Source organism: Lampris incognitus, chromosome 11 (genome assembly GCF_029633865.1).
Source record: "Lampris incognitus isolate fLamInc1 chromosome 11, fLamInc1.hap2, whole genome shotgun sequence".
Taxonomy (NCBI): domain Eukaryota; kingdom Metazoa; phylum Chordata; class Actinopteri; order Lampriformes; family Lampridae; genus Lampris; species Lampris incognitus.
In genome coordinates this window covers 25705351-25730972 of record NC_079221.1, presented here as the reverse complement: position 1 = coordinate 25730972, position 25622 = coordinate 25705351, and the positions used below count along the sequence as shown (strand labels likewise).

The window sequence follows — 25622 nt, the reverse complement described above, 5'->3', positions numbered from 1 at the left end:
CAACAAATCTAAACCGGAGTTTATTTTTCTCCACATCCAGCTCATTCCTGAGTTAGTCTACGTCAAAGCATATTTCACAGCTCTAAAGTCAGCTTACCCTCCAACAAAGCACATCGATCGCATTGGCTATAGTCACCATAAAACATCTAGATCCGACACAGCTCTATTCTCACATTCAAAAGGAATGGAACGGGCTTTTCCTGCAACTTTGACAGTTATTGGGTTAATTGTTAATTAGACTTCCACTGGGTTCACAGAAGAGTGGGAAAAGGTGACAATAGCAAAAGGTGAAAGGTACTGCTGTTCACTTGGGGGAAACTTCATCCAACTTGGGCTCTGAAAGGAACACAGAAGAGTTGTTTACTTTGTGCATGTAAAAACCCATTAAGGCAGCATTTTCCATTCAGTGAACCTTCCCAATCTCAATTTTCCACTGAATATGAATATTGTTTCATATTAAACATCAAGTCTTTCGCAGGGCAAAAGGACTTGCAACTAATACATTAATATCTGTAGCTACAGAAGAGTTGTTGCTAACATCATTACAATATTTGAAATAACCATGACAAAAACAGCAAAGATACAGTCATGCATACATGAGAATTGAAAAAATTTCCATGCTTTTCCAGTCTCAATACCTATCTTGTAAGAACTTAATTTTCTAAGTTCACCTTCTATACTTTTACTCACACCATGGAAATCCATAGTGCTGGTTTCTTGAGTGTGATAACTTTCCATGAATTCTTCAGCTTGTGTACTACTACTACTACTACTAATTAGGAGGTCTTGGTGGTTTATGGGGATGTCCCTATATCAGTGGGCATAAGTTCAATATCCTATGTGGTCACACAGGTTAAAATATCCCTATGCAAAATACTTAGCCTCTACCTGCTCCAGGTGTGCTGCACTGGCTGACTGAACTTGCACCCCAGTGAGAGGCGGTTTTTTTCTCCAGTCCAAGTACCCAAATCTACAATGTTCGCCAATCAGAATCTTTATTTGCCAAGTACCAGGTGTACAAGGAATTTCTCTTGGTGCAGGTGTCAACATAAAATTAAGTCCAGTAAAAAGTATTAAAAAAAGATGCTCTGTATAAAAACATAAAATAGACTATACACAAACAAACTGCAAGTGAAAGGATGTGCAATGCAACAAGTGCATATGTGCACTGACTACAGTAGAGAAAAGAGGTAAAGGTTCATATTCAGAAGGATTATGGCATGGAATAGACAGTAGTTATATTACAATGTGTGTAATAGTATGCACGTGCAGCAGTTTAAAGCAGAGGGATGACAGAAGGGTCCTCGTCTAGGAGGACGATGGCCTCAGGAAAGAAACTGTGGAGGTGGTGGTTGGGCCGAGTCTTTAGGGCTCTCACGCTTTGTCTCCACCGAGATGGAAACCGCTAGAAGAGAGTGATCAGGGTGTGAGGAGTCAGCCATGACTTTCCCTGCCCTCTTCCTTATCCTAGATGAGTAAAGGTTTTCCAGGGTGGAGAGCCGATAGCCAATGATTTTCTCTGCACATCACACTGTTCGCTGCAGCTTACGCTTGGTGTGCGAAGATGCAGAGCCAAACCATACGGAGATGGAAGATGTGATGATAGACTCTATTATGGAAGTATAGAACTGGACCAGCAGTGCATGAGTCAGCCCAGATTTCTTGAGTTGTTGCAGAAAATACAAGTGTTGCTGAGCCTTCTTCATAAGTGCAGTGCGATGTCTGTCCCATCTGAGATCTTGCTGAATAGTAGTGCCCTGGAATTTGTAAGACTCTGCTTTGCTGACTGTGGAGCCATGTATTACCAGTGGAGGCAGTGGGGTGGGTTTCTTTCTGAAATCAATGATCATCTCCAAAGTTTTTGTGTGTTTATCTCTACCATGACACTAGCTGTGTTACTTCCTCCCAGTATGTGGACTCATTGTTGTTAAGAGATGAGACGAACCAGGGTCATTTGTAAACTTTTTAAGTTTAATAGTCAGAGCAGAACAGGGGAGAGAGCACAAGGCCCTGTGGAGCACCAGTGCTGAGGCAAAGAGGGTCAGAAATGTGGTCACCCACCCTAATATACTGTTTTCTGTTGGACAAGAAGTTGTGGATACCGTAGCAGACAGATGGGGGGACATTGAGCTGCCAAAGTTTATCCAATCGTAGGTCAGAAATGATGGTGTTGAAAGCAGAGCTAAAAGCTACAAACAGCAATGGGGGCATAAGTGTAAGGGCCACCATCCAGGTGTTGCAGGATGGAGTGCAGAGCCAAATTAATGGCATCTTCTACAGACCTGTTAGCTGTTTATGCAAACTGTAGAGGGTCCTGAAGGGCATCAGTCATGACTTTGAGATACTGAAGTAAGTCTCTCAAAACACTTCTGTCTTCATGACTACCAAAGTTAGGGCAAATGGTCTGTAGTCATTCAGGCTGGAGATCTGCTTTTTTTTGGACTGGTATGATGACAGAGGTCTTAAAACACAAGAAGGTTTGGTGCACACCAGCTACAGCCGGGAACACAGGAGAAGACTTTAAAAGTCCTAACCAACTTCGAAAAGACTTGGCATAACACATTTAGTGACCAACTTTCACAGATTACATTCATAGACAAGCACACTGGTTAGCAGTGCAGACTTAAGAGGTGCACACACTTGCTGATGAGCCAAGACTTGTGCAGATTCCAGTCATAAAAATCAAACAAGCTTGATATAATTGTGACAGATCTGACTGGTTGAAGGCTCAATCTGGCAGCGAACAACTTCAATCTAGAACTCCAACACACTACAAGATAAGGAGTTGGTCCCTGGGCATCGGCCACTGCTCCTAGCTACATGGCTGCCCATTGTGTCCAGTGAGTGTGTTGGGATAGGTTAAATGCAGAGGATGAATTTGCCTACAGAGATTAATAAAGTACATCTCATCTCTTATCTTATAATACATGCCTGTACATCAAGGTGACTTGCACTATTTTACGAAGACTGGCACACTCTCCACAATTTTGAATATCAGCTTTCGTGGCCAAAATCAGCATTATAATAAGCCCTTGAATTGTTTTGCATGTTACCAGTTTAATCAATCTTTAAACAACTTATATATTTGCTTTGCACCCTGACATTCAAATTTTTCCAAATTAAATTAGTTGGGAAAATAGAGTAGTTTATATCTTACCATACACTTCATGGGAAAAATAGTAAATTGGTATAATTGGCAATAGCCCTGGCTTTTCATAGAGAGCAACTCCACTGAGGCTCCTTGGGTCTGGGCAATTTAGCAGCTATTCCACCTGAAATTACCCTGATGATGCCCATTTGTGCCAATTGTTTTTGCAATGAAGATGCATTAAACTCATAAATGTGATAAAGGTCTGACGTTTTTCAGCTTTCCCTAAAATATTTCACTGTGTTGTCTGTTATTTCACATGAGTAACGCTATAGTTTGACTGGTGGGACATATAGCAGACTAGTTTCACCTGTGAACTTGAATTCTGGGAAAGATGTGAGGTCTCCTCCGCCATACAGTCTCTGGAGTTTTGTAATTTCCTCAGCCAAGGCCTTCTGGTACTCATCCCCTGCATCTACCAGCCCTCCAGCAGCCCTTGATGGAAGGGAGAAGGCAGATTGTCAAATACTTTAAATTTGTGCTGGTGGTAGTAGTGTGTGTGTGTGTGTGTGTGTGTGTGTGTGTGTGTGTGTGTGTGTGTGTGTGTGTGAGAGAGAGAGAGAGAGAGAGAGAGACCAATTCAATCCTTGTATTAGTGATATTAAAAGTAGTCATACAGTAGTCAAACTTGTCTTTGCCTTGTTAGTTGGTCTTTCTAGCTGCGATACTCAGAAGAGATAACAGGTATCAATCCTAATGCTTAGTACAGTTGTGGCTATACAATGGCATGCTTTCTTTCAAAGGGACTACCAAACTTGGGATAATTCCACAACATACAATAGATGGAAGGAAAAAAAAAAAGGAGTCCGTAACCAATTATAATGTTTTTGACAATTTTTATAACACCATAATGACTCCAGAATTTATATTTTTAGTCAGAATATTGATGCAAGAAATTGTTTTTTATTATTATCAAAGCAAATAAAACGCCAAAAGGGCTGGGCTTAAACATATTCAGCACTTCCTTTGTTTCTATGTGCAAAAACAGACAATCCAAGAGCACCAAGTCATCCCTCAGCCATGATGCGTTGATCAGTTAGTTTAGCAAAGCACGATAAACCTTTTGCCCATGTAATATAAGAAACACAATGGCCGATGTGGCTGATTTGTTTTGTTGCTTTATTCTCTATATTTGCCAATGCTCGTTCTTAGACACCCTACTGCGAACCAACAAATGGACATAGATAGAGCTACAGCTCCCCCCACTCCAATTTCATTGGGGTGGGGGACACTGAAGGATAATTAAACCCTGGTGGAGATTTGAGCAGCACCAGCTGGATTAAATTCAAGGACAGGCACTACATAGGATTTCACAATTTAAAAGGTGCCACGAAGCTTCACATGACTAAAGTTGTTTGTAAACTTTGTCCTAGAGAAGTCAGCCCCTTAAGCATTTTAAACTGATTAAATGTCTAAGACTAAATGGTATAAACCACTGAGGCTAAAACCAGACTAAATTTGGATGAAACATTAAAGTCTAGTAGATGTCTAAATCTAAACCTAAATATCCATCCATCCATTATCCAAACCGCTTATCCTGCTCTCAGGGTCGCTGGAGCCTATCCCAGTAGTCATTGGGTGGCAGGGGGGGAGATACCCCGGACAGGCCGCCAGGCCATCACAGGGCCCTAAACCTAAATAGCCACTACTAAAATAAGGACTGGTGCAACAATGTTCTCATTAATCAAACAGTTTGGCCAAAAAGTGGGCTACATTTAGCTGGATATTTTCTGAGCTAGATGAGAGCCAACCATGGATGCATTAACTTGGAGCCAACGTGTAGCCATCACCTTGAAAACAGTTCGAACACTCAGTGGGAAATACTGCAGAAATACAAAAAACATAGGGGCATATTTGGCTCAACACCATCAAGAAAAAATATTGGATTATGTAAAATTACTTGACTAGCAAACTAGGCAAACTTGGGGGTGGGGGTGGGCAGCCCATGAAAAAGGGAGTTTGCCTTCTGCTAAAAACTTATTTGTGTCAATCAGACCCACCTGAATAAAATGTTATTACCCATTAGACCTCATTTATCTTTTCTTTGAAATAAAAAACATTGACACAATTCATAATCATACAGCACTATGACTGAGGATCAAATATCTGACAAAAGAAATGCTGATTCAAACATATCAAACACAACACTTACTGGCTATTTGTGCTGTACTGGCGTATGGAGTCCAGAAAGAGCTTCTGAATCGGGTCCAACTGGGCTGAGAGTCACAGAAAACAAACAAAACTAATTATTTTCCGTTCCCATGAACGTGCCCAAATCCACGACCATGCATTTGGAAATAATCTGTCCATCTGGCTATGACATCATAAAAACCAGGCTGCTTTTAACCATAACCCTCATGCACAAAAACAGCACCTGGACATGGGAGGTACAGTAGACAGCTACGAGGGATAAGATAGGAAAGAAGGGGTGAAAGGTCAGGTCAGTTTAAAAGATTAAAAGTTGCTGTGATAGGTCACGCTAGGCTGTACATTGAGACTGACAGTCACTTTAGCATCTTCAGTATATTTATAAAAAGCCAAAGTCAAATCAAGTGCACAAACAGTTGTGCCACTTTTAAAAGCAAGAACATAAGAATAAAATCCAACTTCTATCCCCAATCATTTGATTAGCCTCCACACACAGCAACCTGAGTGTCAAGTGCCTTAACTACAAAGAGGAGAGCGTTTACATAAACAAGGTCATCAAAAATACACCATACAATGGAAACAGACAAGTAGGGATCAGTTACAAGTTACGTTCACCATGCGACTCTCAAATCTTTGAGAAAATGTGAGTGGAAGGAAAGAAGGAAAGGAAATCTGACATAGAGCTCCACCCACCCATGCCCGCTTTGACAGCTGAGGGGCCATGGGTGTGGGCTTTGACCTTGACGTTGTCCTTTACCAATACTCAGTAGCTTTAACATTACTCTTAGTTGCAGTCATCAATAACAGTCAGCAATACAAACTAAAAAACACACATGAGTGAAACCTAAAGAGAAAATTAGGTGACAGGGAGCACCAACTTTTTTTCCCCCCCAAATCTTTTTTGAACACGTTGAGAGGAAAAGGAAATTCAATTTCTAAAAGTAAAAGCTTTCTGTGGACAGAAGGGACTGAACAAAATGACATAGGCATGAGTGACAAAAGATAAAAAGCAAAACAGTAACAGAAGAGTTGCAGTTAGAAGGCAGACATTGGTGAGATGTGGACAGGCATGACAGAAACACAAATTAATACAAATGGAAAGAGCCCAGAGTACATACTGACAAGCAAAGCAGACCCATTTCAAGAGGAAATGTTTAACAGGAGGATGCAGTGAGGACATGCACAACAATGACAACTTAGTTAGCCAAGGAGTGCACAATTTCAAAGACTGTTACAGGGACCCAAACTTTGTGGGAGCAGGGGACAGAAAGGTGTGTGGTTTGAGTCAGACATAGCTGTGAGATGGAGAAAGGAGCTAATTGTTTAGGGGAAGATGGTTATACTAATGCATTAATGCCAAATGACTAATAGAGAAAGGCTATGTAAAGCAAGAACAAAAACGTGCTTTTGCAATATCGGATATCATTACAGTTTACCCTTACACGTATCAAAATAAAAATTTATGTTAAATGGAAGTGATAATGACTGCTGGTAGACTGTAGGGTCCACAGAGGAAAGAGGGTTTTCAGGGAAGAGGGGGGAGGTGTGGTGTGTACCCTCTGACGGTTCAACCGCTTCAGGCTCAGCTGGGGCATCTGCCTGTAGCTCTTCTCCTGCAGCTTCAGACACAGCCGGGGCAGGGTCCACCAGCTCCTCGCCACTATCCACAGTGGCAGCTGCCTCAACCGCTTCAACGGGAACTTCAGTCGCTTCAACGGAGACTTCTGCTACCAACTCTGCAGCCACTTCAGCAGGGGCATCCTCCACAACAGGTGCAAGTGCTTCTGCAGCAACTTCTGTAAGAGCTTCAGCTGCTGCTTCTGTAGCAGGTGTGGTCTTCGCTGCCAGGGCTTCAGGGGCTGACTCTGGGGTAGCTTCAGCAACTTCGGCTGCTGGGGCTTCAGAGGTGGCAACTTTGGCTGCTGGAGCTTCTGTGGTGGCAACTTTGGCTGCTGGGGCTTCTGCGGCGGCAGCAGCTTTGGCTGCTGGAGCTTCTGCGGCGGCAGCAGCTACAGCCGCTGGGGCTTCTGTGGCGGCGGCAGCTTCGGCCGCTGGGGCTTCTGCGGCGGCGGCAGCTTCGGCCGCTGGGGCTTCTGCGGCGGCGGCAGCTTCGGCTGCTGGGGCTTCTGCGGCGGCGGCAGCTTCGGTCGCTGGGGCTTCAGGCATGACAACTTCAGCTGGGGCTTCAGGGGCGGCAACTTCAGCCAATGGGGCTTCAGATGCAGCAACTTCAGCTGCTGGAGCTTCAGATGCGGCAACTTCGGTTGCTAGGGCTTCAGATGCAGCAATTCCGGCTGCTGGGGCTTCGGGGGCGGCAACTTCGGCTGTTAGGGCTTCTGCAGTTGCAGCTTTGGCTGCTGGGGCTTCTGCAACGGCAGCTTCGGCCACTGGGGCCTCAGGGGCAGCGGCTTTGGCCACTGGGGCCTCAGGGGCAGCAGCTTCGGCCACTGGGGCTTCAGGGGAGGCAACTTTGGCCACTGGGGCTTCAAGTTCTGGGGCCTTGAAAGCTGCATCTGGGGCAGCAGCAAAAGCCTCAACAGAGGCTTCAGCAGCAGCTTCAGTTACCTCAGAAATGGGGGCCACTTCAGCTGTGGGTACACTCACTTCAGCAATCAGAGAAGCTTCTGCAACAGGAGCAGCATCTTCAGCGACAGCTTCAACCATTGGAGTGGCTTCAACTTCAGGGGGAGCCACGTCCGATACAGGAGGTGTTTCTACTGCCTCGGCTGCAACAGCAGAGTCAATGGGCTTGACTGCAGCTTCTGCTGCAGCAGCAGCGACAACTGGTGAAACATCTTTCTTGGGGAACTCCAAATATGTCCTGTGCTGGACAAGTTTCTCTATATCGAAGTAAGTTTTAGCCTGGGTCTTTTCTGGGATAGAGGAGCGTAAGCAGACAACATTCATTAATTCTTTTTTTTTTTAAATGGATGGAAATCTAGCCATTATCAACCCCTAAATTTCACCAATTTCCCAAGAAGTTTACACAGACTGTCAACCCAAAATAATGGAGGATGTCTTTTAGTATGAGAATTGGCCTGGCACAACAGCCATTTAGATCTAAATAGCTGAAATTAAAAGATACAGAAGCTAATGAAACATTATGTTAGCAAACAATATGGGAAATGTATTATAGACAAATACCAAACGTTTTACAAAAAAAAAAAAACAGGGTGAAAATTGTGCCAAACTACATCAATAATAATGTACCGTAGCGCCCCCTTGAGGGAAAAGGGAAACAAGGACTAGTGCTGGATAACTAAAAAAAAGGAGCACTCACTCGAAGGGGTTATGAATAAAATCAAATGAGTGTTTCGGTGAACTAATATTACACATAGTTAGCGGCATATATCAAAAATAACCTTTATCGTTTCAAGCCTGGCGTGATGTAAAGTTAGTGAATTCATTATAAAGGTGTAAAGTTAGGGAATTCATAGATGAAACCTGTGGAAAGAAGACTTCAGTTAATAATGCAACCTTTCTATTGAAAAATTAATTAAGAAGAATACCTACTAATTAAATTGTGGTAGAAGCATTATTGAATTGTTTCCCAAAATTTGGAAATAGTGATTTTTAATTACAAAGCTTAATTACACTATTCAACAGCAGCAGCCAACACTGAGAACTGGCAATAAAAAGGACAAAAAAACAACACACATGCAGGTTAAGTCATCTTAATATATTTAGCCAAACACAACTTCATCCAGCTGGTAGGGATAATATATTCTTTATCAAAGGGTGGATGTATTTTTTTTAGATTGATAAAGCACAAAAATTGAATATTCCAAGTTGTTTATCATTTCTGGTGGTGTAGTGTTGGCTCAGCAGGTTATATTATTTTCCCCATCTATTCACACTGTTTTCAGTTTGGATCTGGTACATGACCCTCACTGCGTTTCACTCACTTTTTCCGGTACTTTCCATTGGCCTCTAGAGATATTGTATAAAGTCGAATTTTACATAATATCTCAATTTTCCCCATATTCCACAATAATATGTCTTTATATCAGATGCCTCTACAGTTTGTCTTAGCATTGCATGGGTCATGGTTTCTGCACATGCCTCTCCTGACAACTATAAACCAATGTGAATAAACCTGGGATCTTATATGATCATGTCTGATCTGTCCGGGATCTCATTTATTCCTCATACAGTCATTCTTCCCCCTTGATCAATTATTTGCGTAATCAGCACCAATATTATCTGCAGATGTGCGAAGCCTAGGCCGTGTTGGGAGGCAATAACGTTTACCTGTCCTGGAAGAGGGATTCCCTGTGACGTTCTTCCTGCCCCCCCCCGAGCCCCCCCCCCGGCCATTTTTTTTGCTGATAAGCATTTTTCTGTGGAGTTTATTTCTCATTTAAATCGAGGGTCTGGGGATTAGGGGTGTCATATATTGGCACCTATTCTAATTTTATCTGTTGGAGTACGTAATGTGATTATAAAGCCCTCTGGGACCATGTTGTGTGAATGTTGTTTGTGTTTTTATATACAAATAAAGTTTGCCTTGACCAATCGCGAAAGAGGGAAACCGGTTTTAATTTCATTGTCTGCCCTTATGTGGAGTTGTAACAATAATGTGATTTTTAATACGCAAGCCCTCATATTAATCCCGTTTACTATATCAGTAATGCGTGTGCCACAATTTCAGTATGAGTCTGGTTGATGAGAAATCCCAAAGAGTGCTGCTTCAAACGTTTTGTGTCAAATGAAAATCTTTTTTAAACCTACCCGACTTTTTAGTTTTGGAGGATTTCTTTGACCCTCCAGATTTTGTACTTAGGCCTGCAGCTGTCAGTCTTCTGCTCAATGGACTCCAGCTCTGAGCCTGCAGACACTGAAATCACAAACACACTTGTCATTAAAAACGACTTCTAAGCTATGCCAGTGCACAGATTTTGATTTTATTTCGATTCATCAACGTTTGTTTTAACGTTTAATTGTTGCGCCTCGTTTGCCGTTCGTGCTGTGCAGGACTGACTAGCTAAAAGCTCGTTTCAGTGGCATTTAAAGCGGCGTGGTTTGACCCAGATGGATGAGGCAGGCTGGTGAAAGCGGGAGGTTTTCTTTAGTTTTCTCATCTTCGTCTCATTGAAAATACGACAAAGTGAGACACATGGCACGGGAATTACTACAGTATGCTAGCATTAGCTTACACTGGACCAGCAACAGTAAGGTGTTTTTTACTGACATTGCACAAGGATCCCAGTTAGCATGCTAACCAAGGGGTTGATCTCCTTGACCAAATTTCCAAATTTAGCGTTTTTGTTTATTGTTTCGGCTCGAGACCAATTTCAAAGTGAGGTTTTGAAGTTACTAATGTGTACGCTTGACATTCCATTACCTTGAGAGAGCCCTGTCGCCCCATCCTCAGCAGGGAAGCCGCCATCTTTCGTGATCCTCACTATCTGCACATCGGTTAATACAAAGATATAGAGCAACAACAAATTACAGAAATGTTTTAATAAATACGCAGCACCTCAGGAAAAAGAAAACCCCAAAATTCGCAATCAAAATGTATTGGGCTATATTGAAAGCTTACAACCTTGACAATGAAATGCAGCAGCCTCCAAAATCTTATGTCAACAAAGGTTGATAAAAAATGGATATGGCTGATTTCCTTGGAAATATACAGATTGGATTTTTTTCCCCAGGTATTCAAAAGGAAGCGACAACTGCTCCTCTCAGGACGAGCGCTGCAGACCAGCTCACAAGACTGCGGCCAGTTTTATTACTTTATGTAAAAGACCACCACGCCCCCTTCCAAAGAGCTATAACTATACTTAAACAGGATGGCAGTACAGTTACAGGGCATTTCTATCATGCATTTTAGATTACTCCTGGACTGAAAGTTTAGGTTTTAGGTTAACACTTTAATCGGGAAAGTAAAATAACCGACCAAACTTGGGAGAATATCTCTTTTTACATGCACCTGTTTCTTGTGTACATTGTGTACTTTCGGGTGCGTGATGACGTATATTGTGTGCGCCAAAATAGAATCCAACGTGAGCAGTAGTCGCATTGCACGCACAGTAAAGCAGCCATGGCCACTCTTGATACCTGCGGAGAGTGGCTGGTTACAACATGCGACAAGAAACTTATTGCCATTCATACCAAACAATCCAGGTCAGTGAGAAACAGGTTCTTACGTTTGATATTTAATAAGTCTGCGAGATCTGCACATGGCCTTCAGTTATTTTGGGGCCTTCTTTAGCTGTGTTTGCGTTAATTAGCTAGCACTCCTCCATGAAATGCATCACCCTCTGCTAACTCTTATTTCAGAGAGCCTTTCGTGTTCGACTGCAGCACCGCTGAAAAGAAGCCAGAGGACAAAGAGACTGACAACAAAAGGTTTCTGTCAACTTCCTGTGAGACAGCTGCTTGTGAAGTGAGAGATCAGGTCCTAAGATGTCGAGAACGTGACACCCCCCCCCCCAAAAAAGAAAAAGAGCAGAGGCTCTCTTTCTACCTCAGCTCACGTTCAGGCCAACTCTAGCCCCTTGTACATTATAAATGTTTGACTGCACAAATTTGAGTTATAAGTATATGTACATAAGTAAATAGTTCATTGTGCCCGAGGTACTCAAAATATGTACTTGGGAGAGGAATTGGCATTTGAATTGCTGCATATGTTCCGTCATCAGTGATGGTGGTGGTCCTGAAGAACCTGGAAATGACAAAATCCTGGCCTTTGCTGCATCTCCTTCTGGAAAACTGGCAGCATTGACTGATGACAGTAAACGCCTGATACTATTCAGCTGTGACCCATCATGGCAGTGTATATGCACTAGGTACAGTACCATAAGGGAACTCAATTTTGGAGACAAAATGTTATAATCAAGTTCATCCTTGACCAATGACTCTATTTGATTAGCTAACTAGACTTAGATTGGAAGAGGACTTATGATTGTTAGCCATACATCAAAGTGCCAGGTAGCACTTACAAACTAGTATCTTTAATCTCCCTACCAGAGTGCCTGTAATGAAACAATTCCTTATTAAACTTGAGGGTCTTTTTTTATAGTTTTTGATATATCTGCTTGAGAATTGCTTTGGTTTACATTCAGCTAAAGGGATATGTTTTGTTGATGCATTTCCTTTACTAGTATAGCTGAAGCATAAGGGGATTTGTGACAGCTAACATTGATAGTCATGCAGGTTTGTATTTGCCTTTCAGGTCTGTGGTTCGGAGGTGCACTTCCCTGGTGTTCAGCCAAGCCGAGGACCAGGTCATGGCAGCAGACAAGTCAGGAGATGTTTATTCTTTCTCTGTAACAGAGCCCCAGAAGGAAGGGGAGCTGAAGCTGGGACATCTGTCCATGCTGCTAGCCATAGTAAGGATTGTAAGGCTTTTTTGGGTAGAAAAAAAACAAAGTAAACACATTAAAAATGGAGCAATAATAAAATACCAATTAAAATGAAGAGAGAAAAAAACAAATGAAAGATTAAAATGACATTTAATTTCACTTTGTCGCATCATATATGTGTATCGCTATTGGGCTTCACTCAGATGTTTTTATTCAGATAGCTTAAATACATAGATTTTTAAAATCTCAAGCTGTTTTAGTGTGTTTAAAGGTAGATTGAGTAGGATTTGTTGGTTGCAATTTGTAAACGCAACATTCGAAGTTGGTACCTCCTCCCTGGCTCAACAACACCAGAAACGTGTGCCCCCTGACAGCAGTTGCCAGAACACATCCCCGTGTTCAGACCAACTCTGCATTGCTCTTGATTCCCATCCTCTCCTTCAGTGCTTGCCAGCAGGTGAAAGCCAACCCTAGATTAACTCTCGATTTGGAACAAGCTTTGTCCGCTTGGGATTTCACCTCACTTTATTTGCATCTTTTCGACACTGTATCCACCATTGTCATAGCTTCCTCTTGGATGCGTGCCTATGATCTCAATCTGGGACCTGATCGCTACGTTTTGTATAGAGTCCCGCTACCCAAAGGTTAACACCCAGAAACGTCCCGTACTTAATAAAATAAGAAAATACTGACAGAGGACAGGGTCTCTGCAGATATAGAATACCACCGTACCCATCTAGTGTGTCATAAGTATGATTGAGAGGGATTATTTTTGTATGAGTCTATACATTGATTTTTTAGGAAAATCCTGCTTGTTATACCTTTAAGTATAGCTTTACATTTGCACAGACTATTATTCCTGGCCTAGAGCATGAGACCTAGATACTTTGAAAAATCTTACCTGTTCATTCTACTCCCAACATATTACTGTAGTTTTATCGAATGACAGAATAACTGTCCTCTTCTGTCTCCTAGGCACTGACGCCCAACGATAAATATATTGTCACAGCAGATCGGGATGAGAAGATCAGGGTCAGCCACCTCAAGTCTCCCTACAACATCCAGTCATTCTGCTTAGGGCATCTGGAGTGAGTGCATGAATTGAAGTATAACTAAAACAAGGCAAGAAACCTTTATTTAAAATGCATTTCACAGAGCTGTCTCAGCTTGCTTGAATTTTTTTTTTTTTTTTTTTTGTAGAGAGAAAAGTCAGTTAAGAAAATGGAGATGAAGAATGACATGAAAAAATCAATAACAGCAACGTGCTGTGCTTGGACTTTGTTGAAATTCTGAATATGAAGTAGGGTGATGTTTAGAATTAGGATATGCGGTTGACTTGAGAATTGTGATGTACAGTATGCTCGGTCACACTGATAAATAAGGGTTAAAAAGTTTGTCAATTGTCAATGTTTTTTTGTTTTTTCCCGATCAGGTTTGTTAGTGCCTTGTTGATCCCATCTAGTCATCCACAGTGGCTAATGTCTGGATCAGGGGTATGTGTGTGTTCCAAGTTATTGCTCAGTCATTCACATAAGCATCAGCGATTAAACTGGGTTTTTTTTTCATGTGTGTGTGTTTGGGTGCATATATGTATACATATGTGTATGCGTCTTGGCCATGGCTCAGATGCTCATGAGACTACTTAGGTCAACATCAAGATAGATGAAAAACAAAACTCAAGACAAGATATGAGATACAAGATGCTTTTATTCTTAATAAAATGGGACAACATTTCCATTCAGAGTGACAAAGACCAAAAGATTATGACAATAGGCAGTTAACTCCACAAAGATGCAACATTGAAGGAAATTGGGAGGTGGTTGGTTAAGTATACAGTTTAGGCAGCAAATATGACACACTTTTTTTCCATTTGCCAGGATGGGACAGTGAAGTTGTGGGACTATGAGTCTGGCCGTAAACTGGACAGCTGGAACATGATAGAGCACGAAGACGCACCGAGCCTTGAGACTGATAAAGAGAAGGTAACCTCGGTAATGGAGGCACAATCTTTTTTGTTTACTCAGTACAAAGGATTTGACCCTTGAGTTTGAGCTGGCATGTTATAACAACACATGATTAACATCAGGAAATCCAACAAATCTGAAGTAGTATGAAACAGTAAACAAAATATTTTTCACGGCAAGTGTACACTCAAAGCCACAGTCAGTTATTTGCTCCATTGCAAAGCCACTGTTTGCTCACAAAGCCATGTATCTTCAGAAAGTAAGCTTTTCATGCATCTGGAAAAGTTATATTGTTATAGTGATGACAACGCATCTTTAATTAAACCTTTTAAGGTGTTCACATTTTAAGTGCATAACAACAACTTTGTTGTTTTGGAAGGGTACACAGTTTAAGTTTCTTTCATGTAAGCACAAATATGATGATTCAAAAAAGGACTGGTTGTTAAAATCCCTAGTGTTTGCACTGCAACAGATTCAGTGGAGATCAAACTGGAGATGTCTGCCAAGGTGACATTGCCACCACCAGGACACATCAGTTGTGTACCTCAGCATCACAGGGTGTTTCGGCCTTTTATCACAAGACACCCTCCGCTGAGGCAGGCCCACCACAGGTTGATTGGTCCTGGGTGTGTGACCTGTGGTTAGCTGTTCACCCTGGCAGCCCAGACGGCGTCTCTCCTTTTGAGCCAGATCCAGTGGCTAGTCCTCTCAGCAGTGTTGGCTAGCTCTTTGATCACTCTCCTGTGGGCCTGCCCCCTGACTCCTAGTTCCCTCAGGAGTTTTGCTGTGGAGCTGGCAACAAAGCCCCTACAACCCACCTCCACAGGGCGCACCTTCACCTTCCAGCCTCTGTCCTCTGCTTCGGCTGCTAGGTTGGCGTACCGCAGCTTCTTACGCTCGTACGCTTCATCGACTGCATCCTCCCAGGGGACTGTGAGCTCAATGATGTAAGCGAGCTGGTTAGAATTGGACCAGAGGACGAGGACGCAAGGTGGTTGTTGCGATCTCTGTCGGGAAGATGAGCTTCTGGCCTAAGTCCACTCGCATTTCCCAATCCCTGGCTGAGTTTAGTGAGCCTAAGTTGGGAAGTGAAGGGTTGGCCTTCAGTTTATCCCCCTCTCGAATGAAAGCTGGGAACCGCCGGGGCCCTTCCTGGTTGTTGAAGGGTTGGGCATTGATGGAAACCCTCTTGCAATCGAGTTCAGCTTCCAAGCACCTGAGCACCTGATTGTGTCGCCAGGTGTATCTGCCTTGGGTAAGGCTGGTCTTGCAGCCAACCAAGATATGCTTGAGGGTTGCTGGGGCTGTACACAGGGAGCAAGATGGATTCTCTCCAAACCAGAGATTTAGATTTATGGGAGAGGGCAGGACATCATATGTGGCCTTGATGATGAAACTCAGCCTGTTTGATTCCATGCTCCAGAGCTCACTCCATGTAAGTTTCCTCTTTTCAACACCCTCCCACCTCATCCAGCGACCCTGTTTGGCTTGTGCTACGGCTTTAGCACATCTGGCTGCTTCTTCCTGTCGGCGGACCTCCTCAACCACCATAGTTCGCCGTTCGGTAGTAGTCGCCTTTTGCCAGGTAGGTGTTTTTATTCCCAGGCCAAGGCCGCCTCTGCCTTGTTGAACATGGCCTACTACGTCTCGGTGGCGGAGGGCAGATTTCGCCTCCAGTACAGCTGCAGCCGGGGTCCATTTCTTCCCTGTTGCTAGGGTTGGAGCAACTCCTCTCACTATTGGGTCTCGGGATTCTGTGAGGGACATGTCCAGCCTCACTTTGGCACATTTGAATTCCTCAACCAGGCTGGAAATTGGCAGTGCGAGGGCTCCATTGCCGTAGAGTCCAACACTGCTGAGGCACCTTGGCAGTCCAAGCCACTTCCTCACCTGCGAGTTCACTAGCCTCTCCAAGCGATTGGCATGAGATAGTGAGACTTCGTACATGGTTATTGGCCACATGAGTCGGGGTAGCAGCCCAAACTGAAAGCACCAAAGCTTCAACTTCCCGGGCAGTGCAGTGTTGTTGATTTGCCTGAGGCCACTGATTGTATCCTGGCGAAGTTGCTCCAGTTGCTGGGTGTCTTTGAGGTCTGCATTGTACCACCGTCCGAGGCTCTTGATGGGCTTCTCCCGGACCGTGGGGATTGGTTGATCACTAATGCAGAACCGTTCATCTGCTAGTTGGCCTTTGACAATGGAGATGCTGCGAGATTTGCTTGGTTTAAACTCCATTCGTGCCCACTTGATGTTCTCCTGGAGTTTCTGCAGCAGGCGCCTGGTGCATGGTTTTGTTGTTGCTATGGTGGTCAAGTCATCCATGTACGCCCGGATTGGTGGAAGACGCAGGCCATTCCTGGACCTTTCGCCTCCCACCACCCATCGAGATGCACGGATGACGAGCTCCATTGCCATGATGAATGCCAGGGGGGAAATAGTGCAGCCCGCCATAATGCCCATTTCCAGATGTTGCCAAGTGGTGGTGGTGTTCTGTGTTGTGACACAGAACTGGAGATCCTGAAAATAGGTCTTGACCAACTCTGTGATATTTTTGGGGACATGGAAAAAATCAAACGCCGTCCACAGGATCTTGTGAGGAACTGATCCAAAAGCGTTGGCAAGGTCTAAGAAAACCACGTGCAGGTCTCTCCGTTCTTTCTTGGCAGCTTGTATCTGGTGCCAGATGATATTAGCATGCTCCAGACATCCTGAGAAGCCATGGATCCCGGCTTTCTGCACTGATGTATCAACAAAGTTGTTTCTTTGCAGGAATGTGGAGAGCCTTTGGGCAATCACACTAAAAAATATCTTTCCCTCTACATTAAGAAGGCTGATCTGGTGAAACTGGCTGATGCAGGAAGAGTTCTTTTCCTTGGGGATCAGAATGCCTCCTGCTCTTCGCCATGCCCTGGGTATGACTCTTTTCTGCCATGCCACTTTCATCAGCTTCCAGAGGTATTTCAGGACTCCAGGAGTGTTCTTATAGAGTCTATACTGAATACCATTGGGCCCAGGAGCTGACATCGATCTTGCCTGCTTTACCGTCCTCTCCACCTCGCTCCATGTGGGGGGTCTTGTGTCCATATGGTGGTCAGGTGGGTGAATTGGTGGAATGTCATCCGGGATGGTGACTGGCTCATGTCTCCGGACATCAGAGTAGGTCTTCTTTAGGTGCTCTTCCAGATCTCGTATGGGGACTCTTAAGGCTCCCATTTTTCTTGCTGTCAAAAAGGCTCTTGACAAAGCTGTAAGGGTTGCTGTAGAAACGAGTCCTAGCCCGTTCTTTCCTCTTATGCTGTCGTCTGAGGTGTTCTGCTCTTCGCAGCTTTGTCAAATGCTGCTTTATTTCAGCCTGCAGTGCGTCAAGCCCAACCCTCTCTCCCTCTGTGGCCTTCCTCCACTGCTTCCTCAGTTGTCTTCTCTCCTTCACCAACCTGTCAATTTCCCGCTGTCTCCTGGATTTGGGCTGGGTTGAAGGGTCTTTCTGCCTACTGGGTATCTTCTCCTTCACTCCAAATCTCTCTACACCATAGCTGTAAATGATGGCTCCCATGTTCTCCAGTTTTCTTTCAACTGTTCCCTTTTGACCTTCTAGTAAGAGGACAAGGTCAGAGTTGATGGTCTCCCACTCAATCTTCTGGATGGACTTGGGCCACAGGATTTGAGGTTTTCTTCCTTCCATCTTCCTCTCTGCTGCTGGCTGTGGCTGGCCGGGCTCCAGACCGGAGTACACTGGAGGGTCTATGCAACGTTGAGCTTCATCTGGGGTGCTGATACCCTGAGGACTGTGGGGGTTCTCCTGCCTCCGGGCTTCACTCGACTGATTTGGCCTACTTCTTAAGAAGTATTGGTCAATGCGAGGCCCCTTACCGAGCTCACTAAGGCACTTCTTTTTGCCTTGATGGATCTTAAGACCCTTCACTGATGTAACCTTTGACCAGCCACAGATGCAGCTGTGCAGCTTTTGTCCTGCCAGTGCTGATGATCCATCGGTTGCAGTGCTGGTCATCCGACTCGTTGTCAAATCCTTTCCTTGTTCCGTTACCGTGTGATCCACCTGTGAGTCATCTTGCGCCCCCGCTCTCACAGACTCTGGGGGTATTCTTCTCCTTAATGTTTTCGTAGCAATATTGGGTGGATCCAGGAACGCTAACTAGCATTGGATCCTGCTAGTATGAGTCGCTAGCCCATACCGGCCCAGTTGGGGTCTATTCCCTCCTGTCAGTAGTCTTTCCAGGCCGTCATCTGGTCTTTCCCTGATTGTCAGCTGCCCTTTCGCAGCGGTCACTGGTTTACTCCAGATATTCAAGATTCAAAAAAGGACTGGTTGTTAAAATCCCTAGTGTTTGCACTGCAACAGATTCAGTGGAGATCAAACTGGAGATGTCTGCCAAGGTGACATTGCCACCACCAGGACACATCATCAGTTGTGTATGTAAATAATGATAGCATTCTAAGGGCACTATTTTTCAAACTTGGAAACCCTTGTGAGTTTCTTTAATAACGTGGTTTCTTATTTGAAGTTGAGAAGTATAGGCAGGGGCAAAGCAATTATGCAATTATGTTTCAGAATTTCCACTCAACATTTGAATTTTTTTTTTTTTGTCATCTTGGTGTTAACAACTCATTTGTTAGTTTGGCTCGAGTGCAGAAGGATTTTATTAATGGGATAGAGGAGGAAGGTTTCACCAATCCCCTGAATAATTCTGTGTTTTTAGTGTCAAGTTAATTCAGCATTTTTTGTTTGTTTACAGATTTATGCTGGTGAGCCCGTGCACCAGTGGCTGATTTCTTTGAAGCCAGTAACTTTGACTTTGCCACTTTATCAGAGCGATGGCTTTTGTCATAGACCCATATTTTTGTTTGTAAGCTCAACTTTTCTCTAATGCCTCTGAAAACAACACCATTGTTGCCATCTTTGTAAATCTTTGCCAGAAATCTGCAGTGTCCCGGATTGCCTCCTCCCCTGATGGTCATCACATAGCTGTGCAGTGTGAGAGGTCAGTATTCAAAACCTTAGTAGTTAATCTTTTACAGTACAAAGAAAATTTTTTATTGGTGGATCTGGTGCAGCACCCAGACTTAACTTGCCTGAATGCAGCACAAACTGAGACACATGGCACAAGCACCACATGACGGCACAGTGGCGCAGTGGTTAGCACTGTCACCTTACAGCAAGAAGGTCCTGGGTTCAAATCCTGAGGTTGTCCGACCTTGGGGGTCATCCCAGGTCATCCTCTGTATGACGTTTGCATGTTCTCCCCATGTCTGCGGTTGTTTTTTTCCGGGTGCTCTGGTTTCCCCCACCATCAAAAAGACATGAGTGTAAGGGTTAATACTCCTGCCTGTGCCCTTGACCAAGGCATTGCAAGACAAACTGGAGTTGGTCCCTGGGTGCTACATGGCAGCTGCCCACTGCTCCTGGCTGCACAGCTAGGATAGGTTAAATGCAGAGCGTAATTTCCCTACTGGGCTCAATAAAGTATCTCAAAAAAAAAATATCCAAAAATGACCTTTTTTGTGTGTGTGTGTGTGTGCGCATGCGTGCACTTGCTCTATGTTGCTGCATTTCAATAGACCAGCATAGTGAAGGCCTTTCCCATCACACAAAGGTCTCCCTCCATTGTTCCCTCGTCATTACAGATCCGAAATGATCTATGTCTATCACATATAATTATTGTAATGTTCACTTTGTTGTTAAACTGACAAAATTACATTTACCGTTTTAAACATGAATTTCTACATTAACAACTTTAAAAGAAGGTGAGAGGTTGGAGTTGCGGCTTCATGACATTACTGGCATGAGCATAGGATGACCATAAAAGCAGGAAGTACCAGCAAAATAGATTTACAAGCTTTTTTTTCTCTCTTGCATTTTGCTGGATCTGTGAAGTAACGAGGGGTGGTTGAGAATATCTAATTGTGGGACACTTCTTTCGCTCTGAAAACTACACACTTCAGAATCAGTGCAGGATGTAAAAATGACGGGTGGATATTACCACTGTATCAAAGACAGTTCCCCAGAGAAAGACGAAGCGCTCTCTATCTTTTTGCTGTTCAAAAGGATAGAGAGCAGTGTGTCTTTCTCAGACCATATCGGATGTGGCTCCATTTGATGTGACATGAATGCAAAATCAATCACTGAATACCGATGTCATCAAAGCCCTGCCTAGCACGATCTGGCTGCAGTGAACATAGTTATCAAACGGTGCCGAAAATCCAGAAATGAACTCTGTTTAGAACCATTCCACTCCACACTGTTCAGCAGTGGAAATGCCATTGAACTGATTTCTTTCCCTGCTCTGAACCGCTAAGCCTTGTGTGGAAAAGCACCAAATGCCTGTGGCAAGGTTCATGCAACGCACTCTTTTAAGTGTTGCGGTACACATGTTATTTATTCAACAAATGACACAATTTTCCTCACTTAGCCCTTTTTAATACTTAAAGGGAAACAATCACAATTTCAACATTGCCTATATATAGTTGCTAAAATTATGCAGAAACTGACAGACAATCCATGAATGTGAAAACTTGACTTCTTTGGCTGATAGGCTGCGTTGTATAAAATAAAATGCAAATAACAATGCTACATACAGCCGTACAATATTGCATTGTTAATATCATTATATAATATTGTGTTGTTATTTGCATTTTCTTAAACAATGCAGCCCAGCCAATATAGACTGCCATGTATTGTGGCTGTTCTAAGTGCTACCCTACAACATATCCATAGAGATAATGTTAAAATTGAGATTGTCTGTCTTTAAAGCCACTGTGATTTTTTTTATTTTTAAAGGTGCTGTAATTCCACTTGAATGCTGACCGCTATCCTTCAGTGATGTTAAAGGCAATAAATCCAAGCAAGCTAGATCAACAAATGCATTAGAAAGGTAGTAGATGCCGAGCACATTGGCCAACAACAGCTAAAACCAACCTACCTTGGAAAACCCAACAACCTTGTAGGTTTTTTTTTATCCCCCACCCCGTTTTTCTCCCCAATTGTGCTTGGCCAATTACCCCACTCTTCCAAGCCGCCCCAGTCGCTGCTCCACCCCCTCTGCCGATCCAGGGAGGGCTGCAGACTACCACATGCCTCCTTCATGTTTTAAATTGAGAAATATTTGCTTGCCATATTATGCTTCAGGAAAGATGAAACATTACACACGGCATGTTTAACTGTGAAAAGTTTAATTTTTCAAATGTTATCCAAGGTTAACTCATTGATGGTCCGAAGTAGCACAGCATCATGGATGCTCTGCTTGTCTGCTTAAATAAACACACAAAAACGCATGTATTTGTGAATGTGTGTGTATGTCTGAGTTTTTAAAAGTGAGCAAAGAGGTTTTATGCCTAAAGTATTGTACCTTAAAACATCAGTTAATTGAGTAATCAGCCAACTGATTTGATGTTTCCTTCCTTCAGAGTACCTACGTTGCAGTTTTTAGGGCTTGACCAGGGTGAGAAAGAGAAACTTGTGCCATGTGGTGGGATGACGTTGCCTCACTGTCCCCTGGACATGACCTTTGACCGCCAAGGCCGGCTCTGGGTGCTGTTGGACTCCAGCGACACACTGCTCCAGATGTATACACATACACAAGACCAGTGGAAGGTAGTGTGCAACTACTGTCGATATGCACATATTACAAATTGTATAGTCTTTTGTTATTCATCCTGTTTTCTTGTTCACAGACACACTCAGGGTTTGTATGCACCCAAGACTGTTCAGAAATATGCCTGTATAATAGTTCTACATATTTGAGAAGAATTTAAGCATAAAAATGAGATAACAAAAAAACTACATTAGCCAACTAAAAACTGTTGCCTCACTCAGGACAGAGAAAACTGAAGGAAGGAAAAGGTTTGGAGCACATGGTTAATAGTAACAATAATTGGCTCAAAAAATAAAACATACTGTACTGTTTGTTGTTTATTGATAGCTCCAACCTTGTGCTCCAGACTTTTTCCTTCATTAAGAATTGATATATATTTACCAGACCTAGTAAAGACTTTAATTTGTCTTGCTTAAACACTGTAACACTAACAGAAGACCGCTGCGTAGCCAAGAACCCCGTGCATGAACATCACATGGAAATTGAAATGAGGGAAAGTATACATCCTAGAATATAATTTTAGAAGTCTTTGTAAGCTTTTTTAGTTACAGTGTTCATTTTTCCATTTGATAATTTATTTGTGGCACGTATATTGACTTTCAAAGTGTTCATTGTTGTGTTCCCTGGCACATCCACATGCAGGACAGTGTGTTCATTGCGCACGCACACACAATTATTTAATACCACTCTCTCTTTCGTGTATTTTCCTTAGTGTGATGCCAAGAGCCCAGAATTTAACAGAGTGGCTGAAGCCCTCAAGCCACATTTGGAGGCTTTTCAGGGTGAGTCATCACACACACACACACACACACACACACTCCACTTGACCTTGTGACCTCTTGTCAATGCATCTTGTGCCTCCACCATCTCTCATCACCTTCCCACTCACTCTCTATAGACCAGAAATAACCCGAGGTGTTGTATGGCCTCGCTTTCTGCCCCTCCCACAACCCCTGCCCATCAGTCATTTTTGGTTTAAAGCAACAATCCCGAAGATTTACAAGGAGGGACAGTGCAAACTATACTGCGGCTTTTGGGCAGGTCACTTTTTGCATTGGGGACCTCAGAGAGGACTTACAATAAGTCACTGATAATAAAACATCCACGATGAAAGTATATATCTATACTATATATAGATATATGTATATACTTGCTCTGTGTCAGCAGATCTGTGCCTCAGAGATACGCAAATGTCACCAATGATACAACATGGTCGATCTAAATAGAGCACACAATTTCCCCAGCAAATAAATGGGTAGGTCAAGGCCACACAGCAATAAGGAAATTCTTCTCTTTTGGTCAGTTTGTTATCGCAGGACAACATTTTGGATGGTGGTGGTAGGAATCACACATTTGGATCTTCATAGTGAATGAGTAATGACTCACCCGCATTAAACTCACAAGTTTTTTTTTAAACCCTCACTCTTCCGAGCCATTCCGGTCGCTGCTCCACCCCCTCTGCCAATCCAGGGAGGGCTGCAGACTACCACATGTCTTCTCTGATACATGTGGAGTTGCCAGCCGCTTCTTTTCACCCGACAGTGTGGAGTTTCACCAGGGGGACGTAGCACATGGGGAGATCACGCCATTCCCCTCTTCCCCCCGAACAGGCGCCCCAACCGACCAGAGAAGACGCTAGTGCAGCGACCAGCACACATACCCACATCCGGCTTCCCGTCCGCAGACACGGCCAATTGTGCCTGTAGTGACGCCTGACCAAGCCGGAGGTAACACAGGGATTTGAACCGGCGATCCCCATGTTGAAACTCACAAGTTTTTAATTCAAGAATGCATGTACAACATAATTTACTGCTGTTGAAAACGACATAGAAATCCCCATAGCAGAACTGTGGCAAAAACATTTTGGTCATTAATGTATTAGAGACCCCCCCACCCAAAAAAATAAATAAATCCTAAATCATGTTTTTAGGGGAGCTCCTATCTTTCCATGAAGAACTGAGCTCCCCTGTAGTTTACACCCTGCAAGCAGGCAAATGCTCATTACGGTACATTCTATCACTGGGGTGTTTAGGGTAAATGTTAATCTAACATAACATTTTATGTCTTCACCATAGCAGCCCTACTGAGAAGAAGGAGGCAGGTAATGGTAGTTTGAAGGAGAAGAGATATCGTAGCTAACATGCAGATATGGCAGACCAAGCTTGTAAAAGACCTGTATCAACAGTAATACAATGGCAACAACTGAAACCCGGGCTCTACCCTGCTTTTTTTGGAAAGTGCTGACACAACAGCATCGGCAAATCTGTTTCATTTAAAGTGGATCTCTGGGGATTATAGTAGTCAAACGCCAATGCAATCACCAGTATTACCATAGGTGTCAGTTAGCTCAACAAAAATGAGTCTTCTGGACAGTCCCTTTAAAGAGGTAGTAAACTTACTGACATTGTAACTGACATTTATAGACTTATGTTCCAGTCATGGAAAACACCTGGAAAATTATAAACTTGACCAGATGTCCGGGGAATTATTATTTGGGTCATGAAAAATTGTATTTTTTACCCACTGAGATTGCATTTTTTAGCCATATTTTTAGCTGCCGAGATTGCACATCAGTGCTCAGAGTTTTGAAGCGTATGTTTTGTGACCAACTCTTCCATTTAGAGATGGTTTAGACTTCCAGTGATTAATACTGAACAACATGACCTTCTGTGAGCAACGGTGGTCATGTATATGTAAGCAAAAGTTATGGAAAATGACCTTAAAGTCCTAAAAAAATTCTTAAAAAGAATGGGAACCCTGATAAGATATACGAGAGTCTTGTACACTCCTTCAGTAGAAAATTGTAAAATATGTAAAGAAAAATTTTTTATAAATAGAAACCGAAACCTTGACTGGACCCGACTTGTTTGTTTGTTCCTTTGACAGCCTCTGCCAGGGCGCAAAGCCGCTTCCTGCACTTGTACAAGGTGAACTTTGACAACATGGCATCATACATGCAGCGGAAACAGCAGCGGCTGGAGCAGCAGAAAAGTGACAGTGGGAAGAAGCGGACAGCCGGGGATGTGCAGAAGGCCGCCAACAGAGCAGCTAGCAAAAAAGCCAGAGAGGACAAGTCGGAGGCAGTGTCGCAAACTGAAAGCTGAAATAACCAAGCTCGGGAACGACTGACTTTATTTCTGTTTTTTTTTTTTTAATTTCTTTCGAGTCTCAGATGAATTTCAGGCAAAGGAGTGTTTTGATGAACAACTGGGGTTCTCCATGATTCATCGCATGGCCAGCATTGCTGTATTTTTCTGTTGAAAATATAGTTGATTTTTAAAAATAAATGCCGTTACGCAGTGCATTCTCTTTCTGGTTGTTTTTTTTTTTTTTGCAATGTAACCATGGGTTATTGGAGGTTGTGGAGGGTAAATACTGTCCACTCATGATGAATCTATTAACACTGTTTCTCTTGAGTGTCTCGCATACCATACTCTCCTGAATT

General features: G+C 43.3%; 2 protein-coding genes across 3 annotated transcripts; one reads left to right on the top strand and one right to left on the bottom strand.

The window, feature by feature from the left end:
• On the bottom strand, positions 1 to 8162 carry si:ch211-140m22.7 (uncharacterized protein LOC570370 homolog). Its single transcript, XM_056289213.1, has 4 exons — positions 6853 to 8162; positions 5301 to 5364; positions 3459 to 3583; positions 1 to 336 (listed from the first exon to the last, which is right to left on the bottom strand). The coding sequence occupies exons 1-4, from the start codon at positions 7958 to 7960 to the stop codon at positions 305 to 307; spliced, it is 1329 nt and encodes a 442-aa protein (XP_056145188.1). The 5' UTR covers positions 7961 to 8162; the 3' UTR covers positions 1 to 304.
• Positions 8163 to 11304: 3142 nt separating this feature from the next.
• On the top strand, positions 11305 to 25474 carry wdr4 (WD repeat domain 4). 2 transcript variants are annotated; one of them, XM_056289215.1, is made up of 11 exons: positions 11305 to 11422; positions 11579 to 11647; positions 11941 to 12087; positions 12474 to 12630; positions 13579 to 13691; positions 14036 to 14096; positions 14481 to 14585; positions 19503 to 19567; positions 21990 to 22176; positions 22890 to 22959; positions 25064 to 25474. In XM_056289215.1, the coding sequence occupies exons 1-11, from the start codon at positions 11340 to 11342 to the stop codon at positions 25279 to 25281; spliced, it is 1275 nt and encodes a 424-aa protein (XP_056145190.1). In that variant the 5' UTR covers positions 11305 to 11339; the 3' UTR covers positions 25282 to 25474. The 2 variants fall into 2 exon arrangements, with proteins under 2 accessions (XP_056145190.1, XP_056145189.1); XM_056289214.1 differs by having other exon boundaries at positions 14481 to 14594.
• The last annotated feature ends 148 nt before the right edge of the window (positions 25475 to 25622 follow it).

Bases quoted from the DNA above. Each gene is read 5' to 3' on its own strand.
- si:ch211-140m22.7 (XM_056289213.1), bottom strand. From the start codon at position 7,960: ATGGTTGAAGCTGTCGCTGAAGATGCTGCTCCTGTTGCAGAAGCTTCT. The intron at 5,365-6,852 runs GTACACACCACA...TGTGACTCTCAG, and splicing joins AGCGGTTGAACCGTCAGAGG to CCCAGTTGGACCCGATTCAG. The intron at 3,584-5,300 runs GTAAGTGTTGTG...CCTTCCATCAAG, and splicing joins CAGTACAGCACAAATAGCCA to GGCTGCTGGAGGGCTGGTAG.
- wdr4 (XM_056289214.1), top strand. From the start codon at position 11,340: ATGGCCACTCTTGATACCTGCGGAGAGTGGCTGGTTACAACATGCGAC. The intron at 11,648-11,940 runs GTTTCTGTCAAC...TTCCGTCATCAG, and splicing joins AAAGAGACTGACAACAAAAG to TGATGGTGGTGGTCCTGAAG. The intron at 22,177-22,889 runs GTAGTGTGCAAC...TATTTTCCTTAG, and splicing joins ATACACAAGACCAGTGGAAG to TGTGATGCCAAGAGCCCAGA.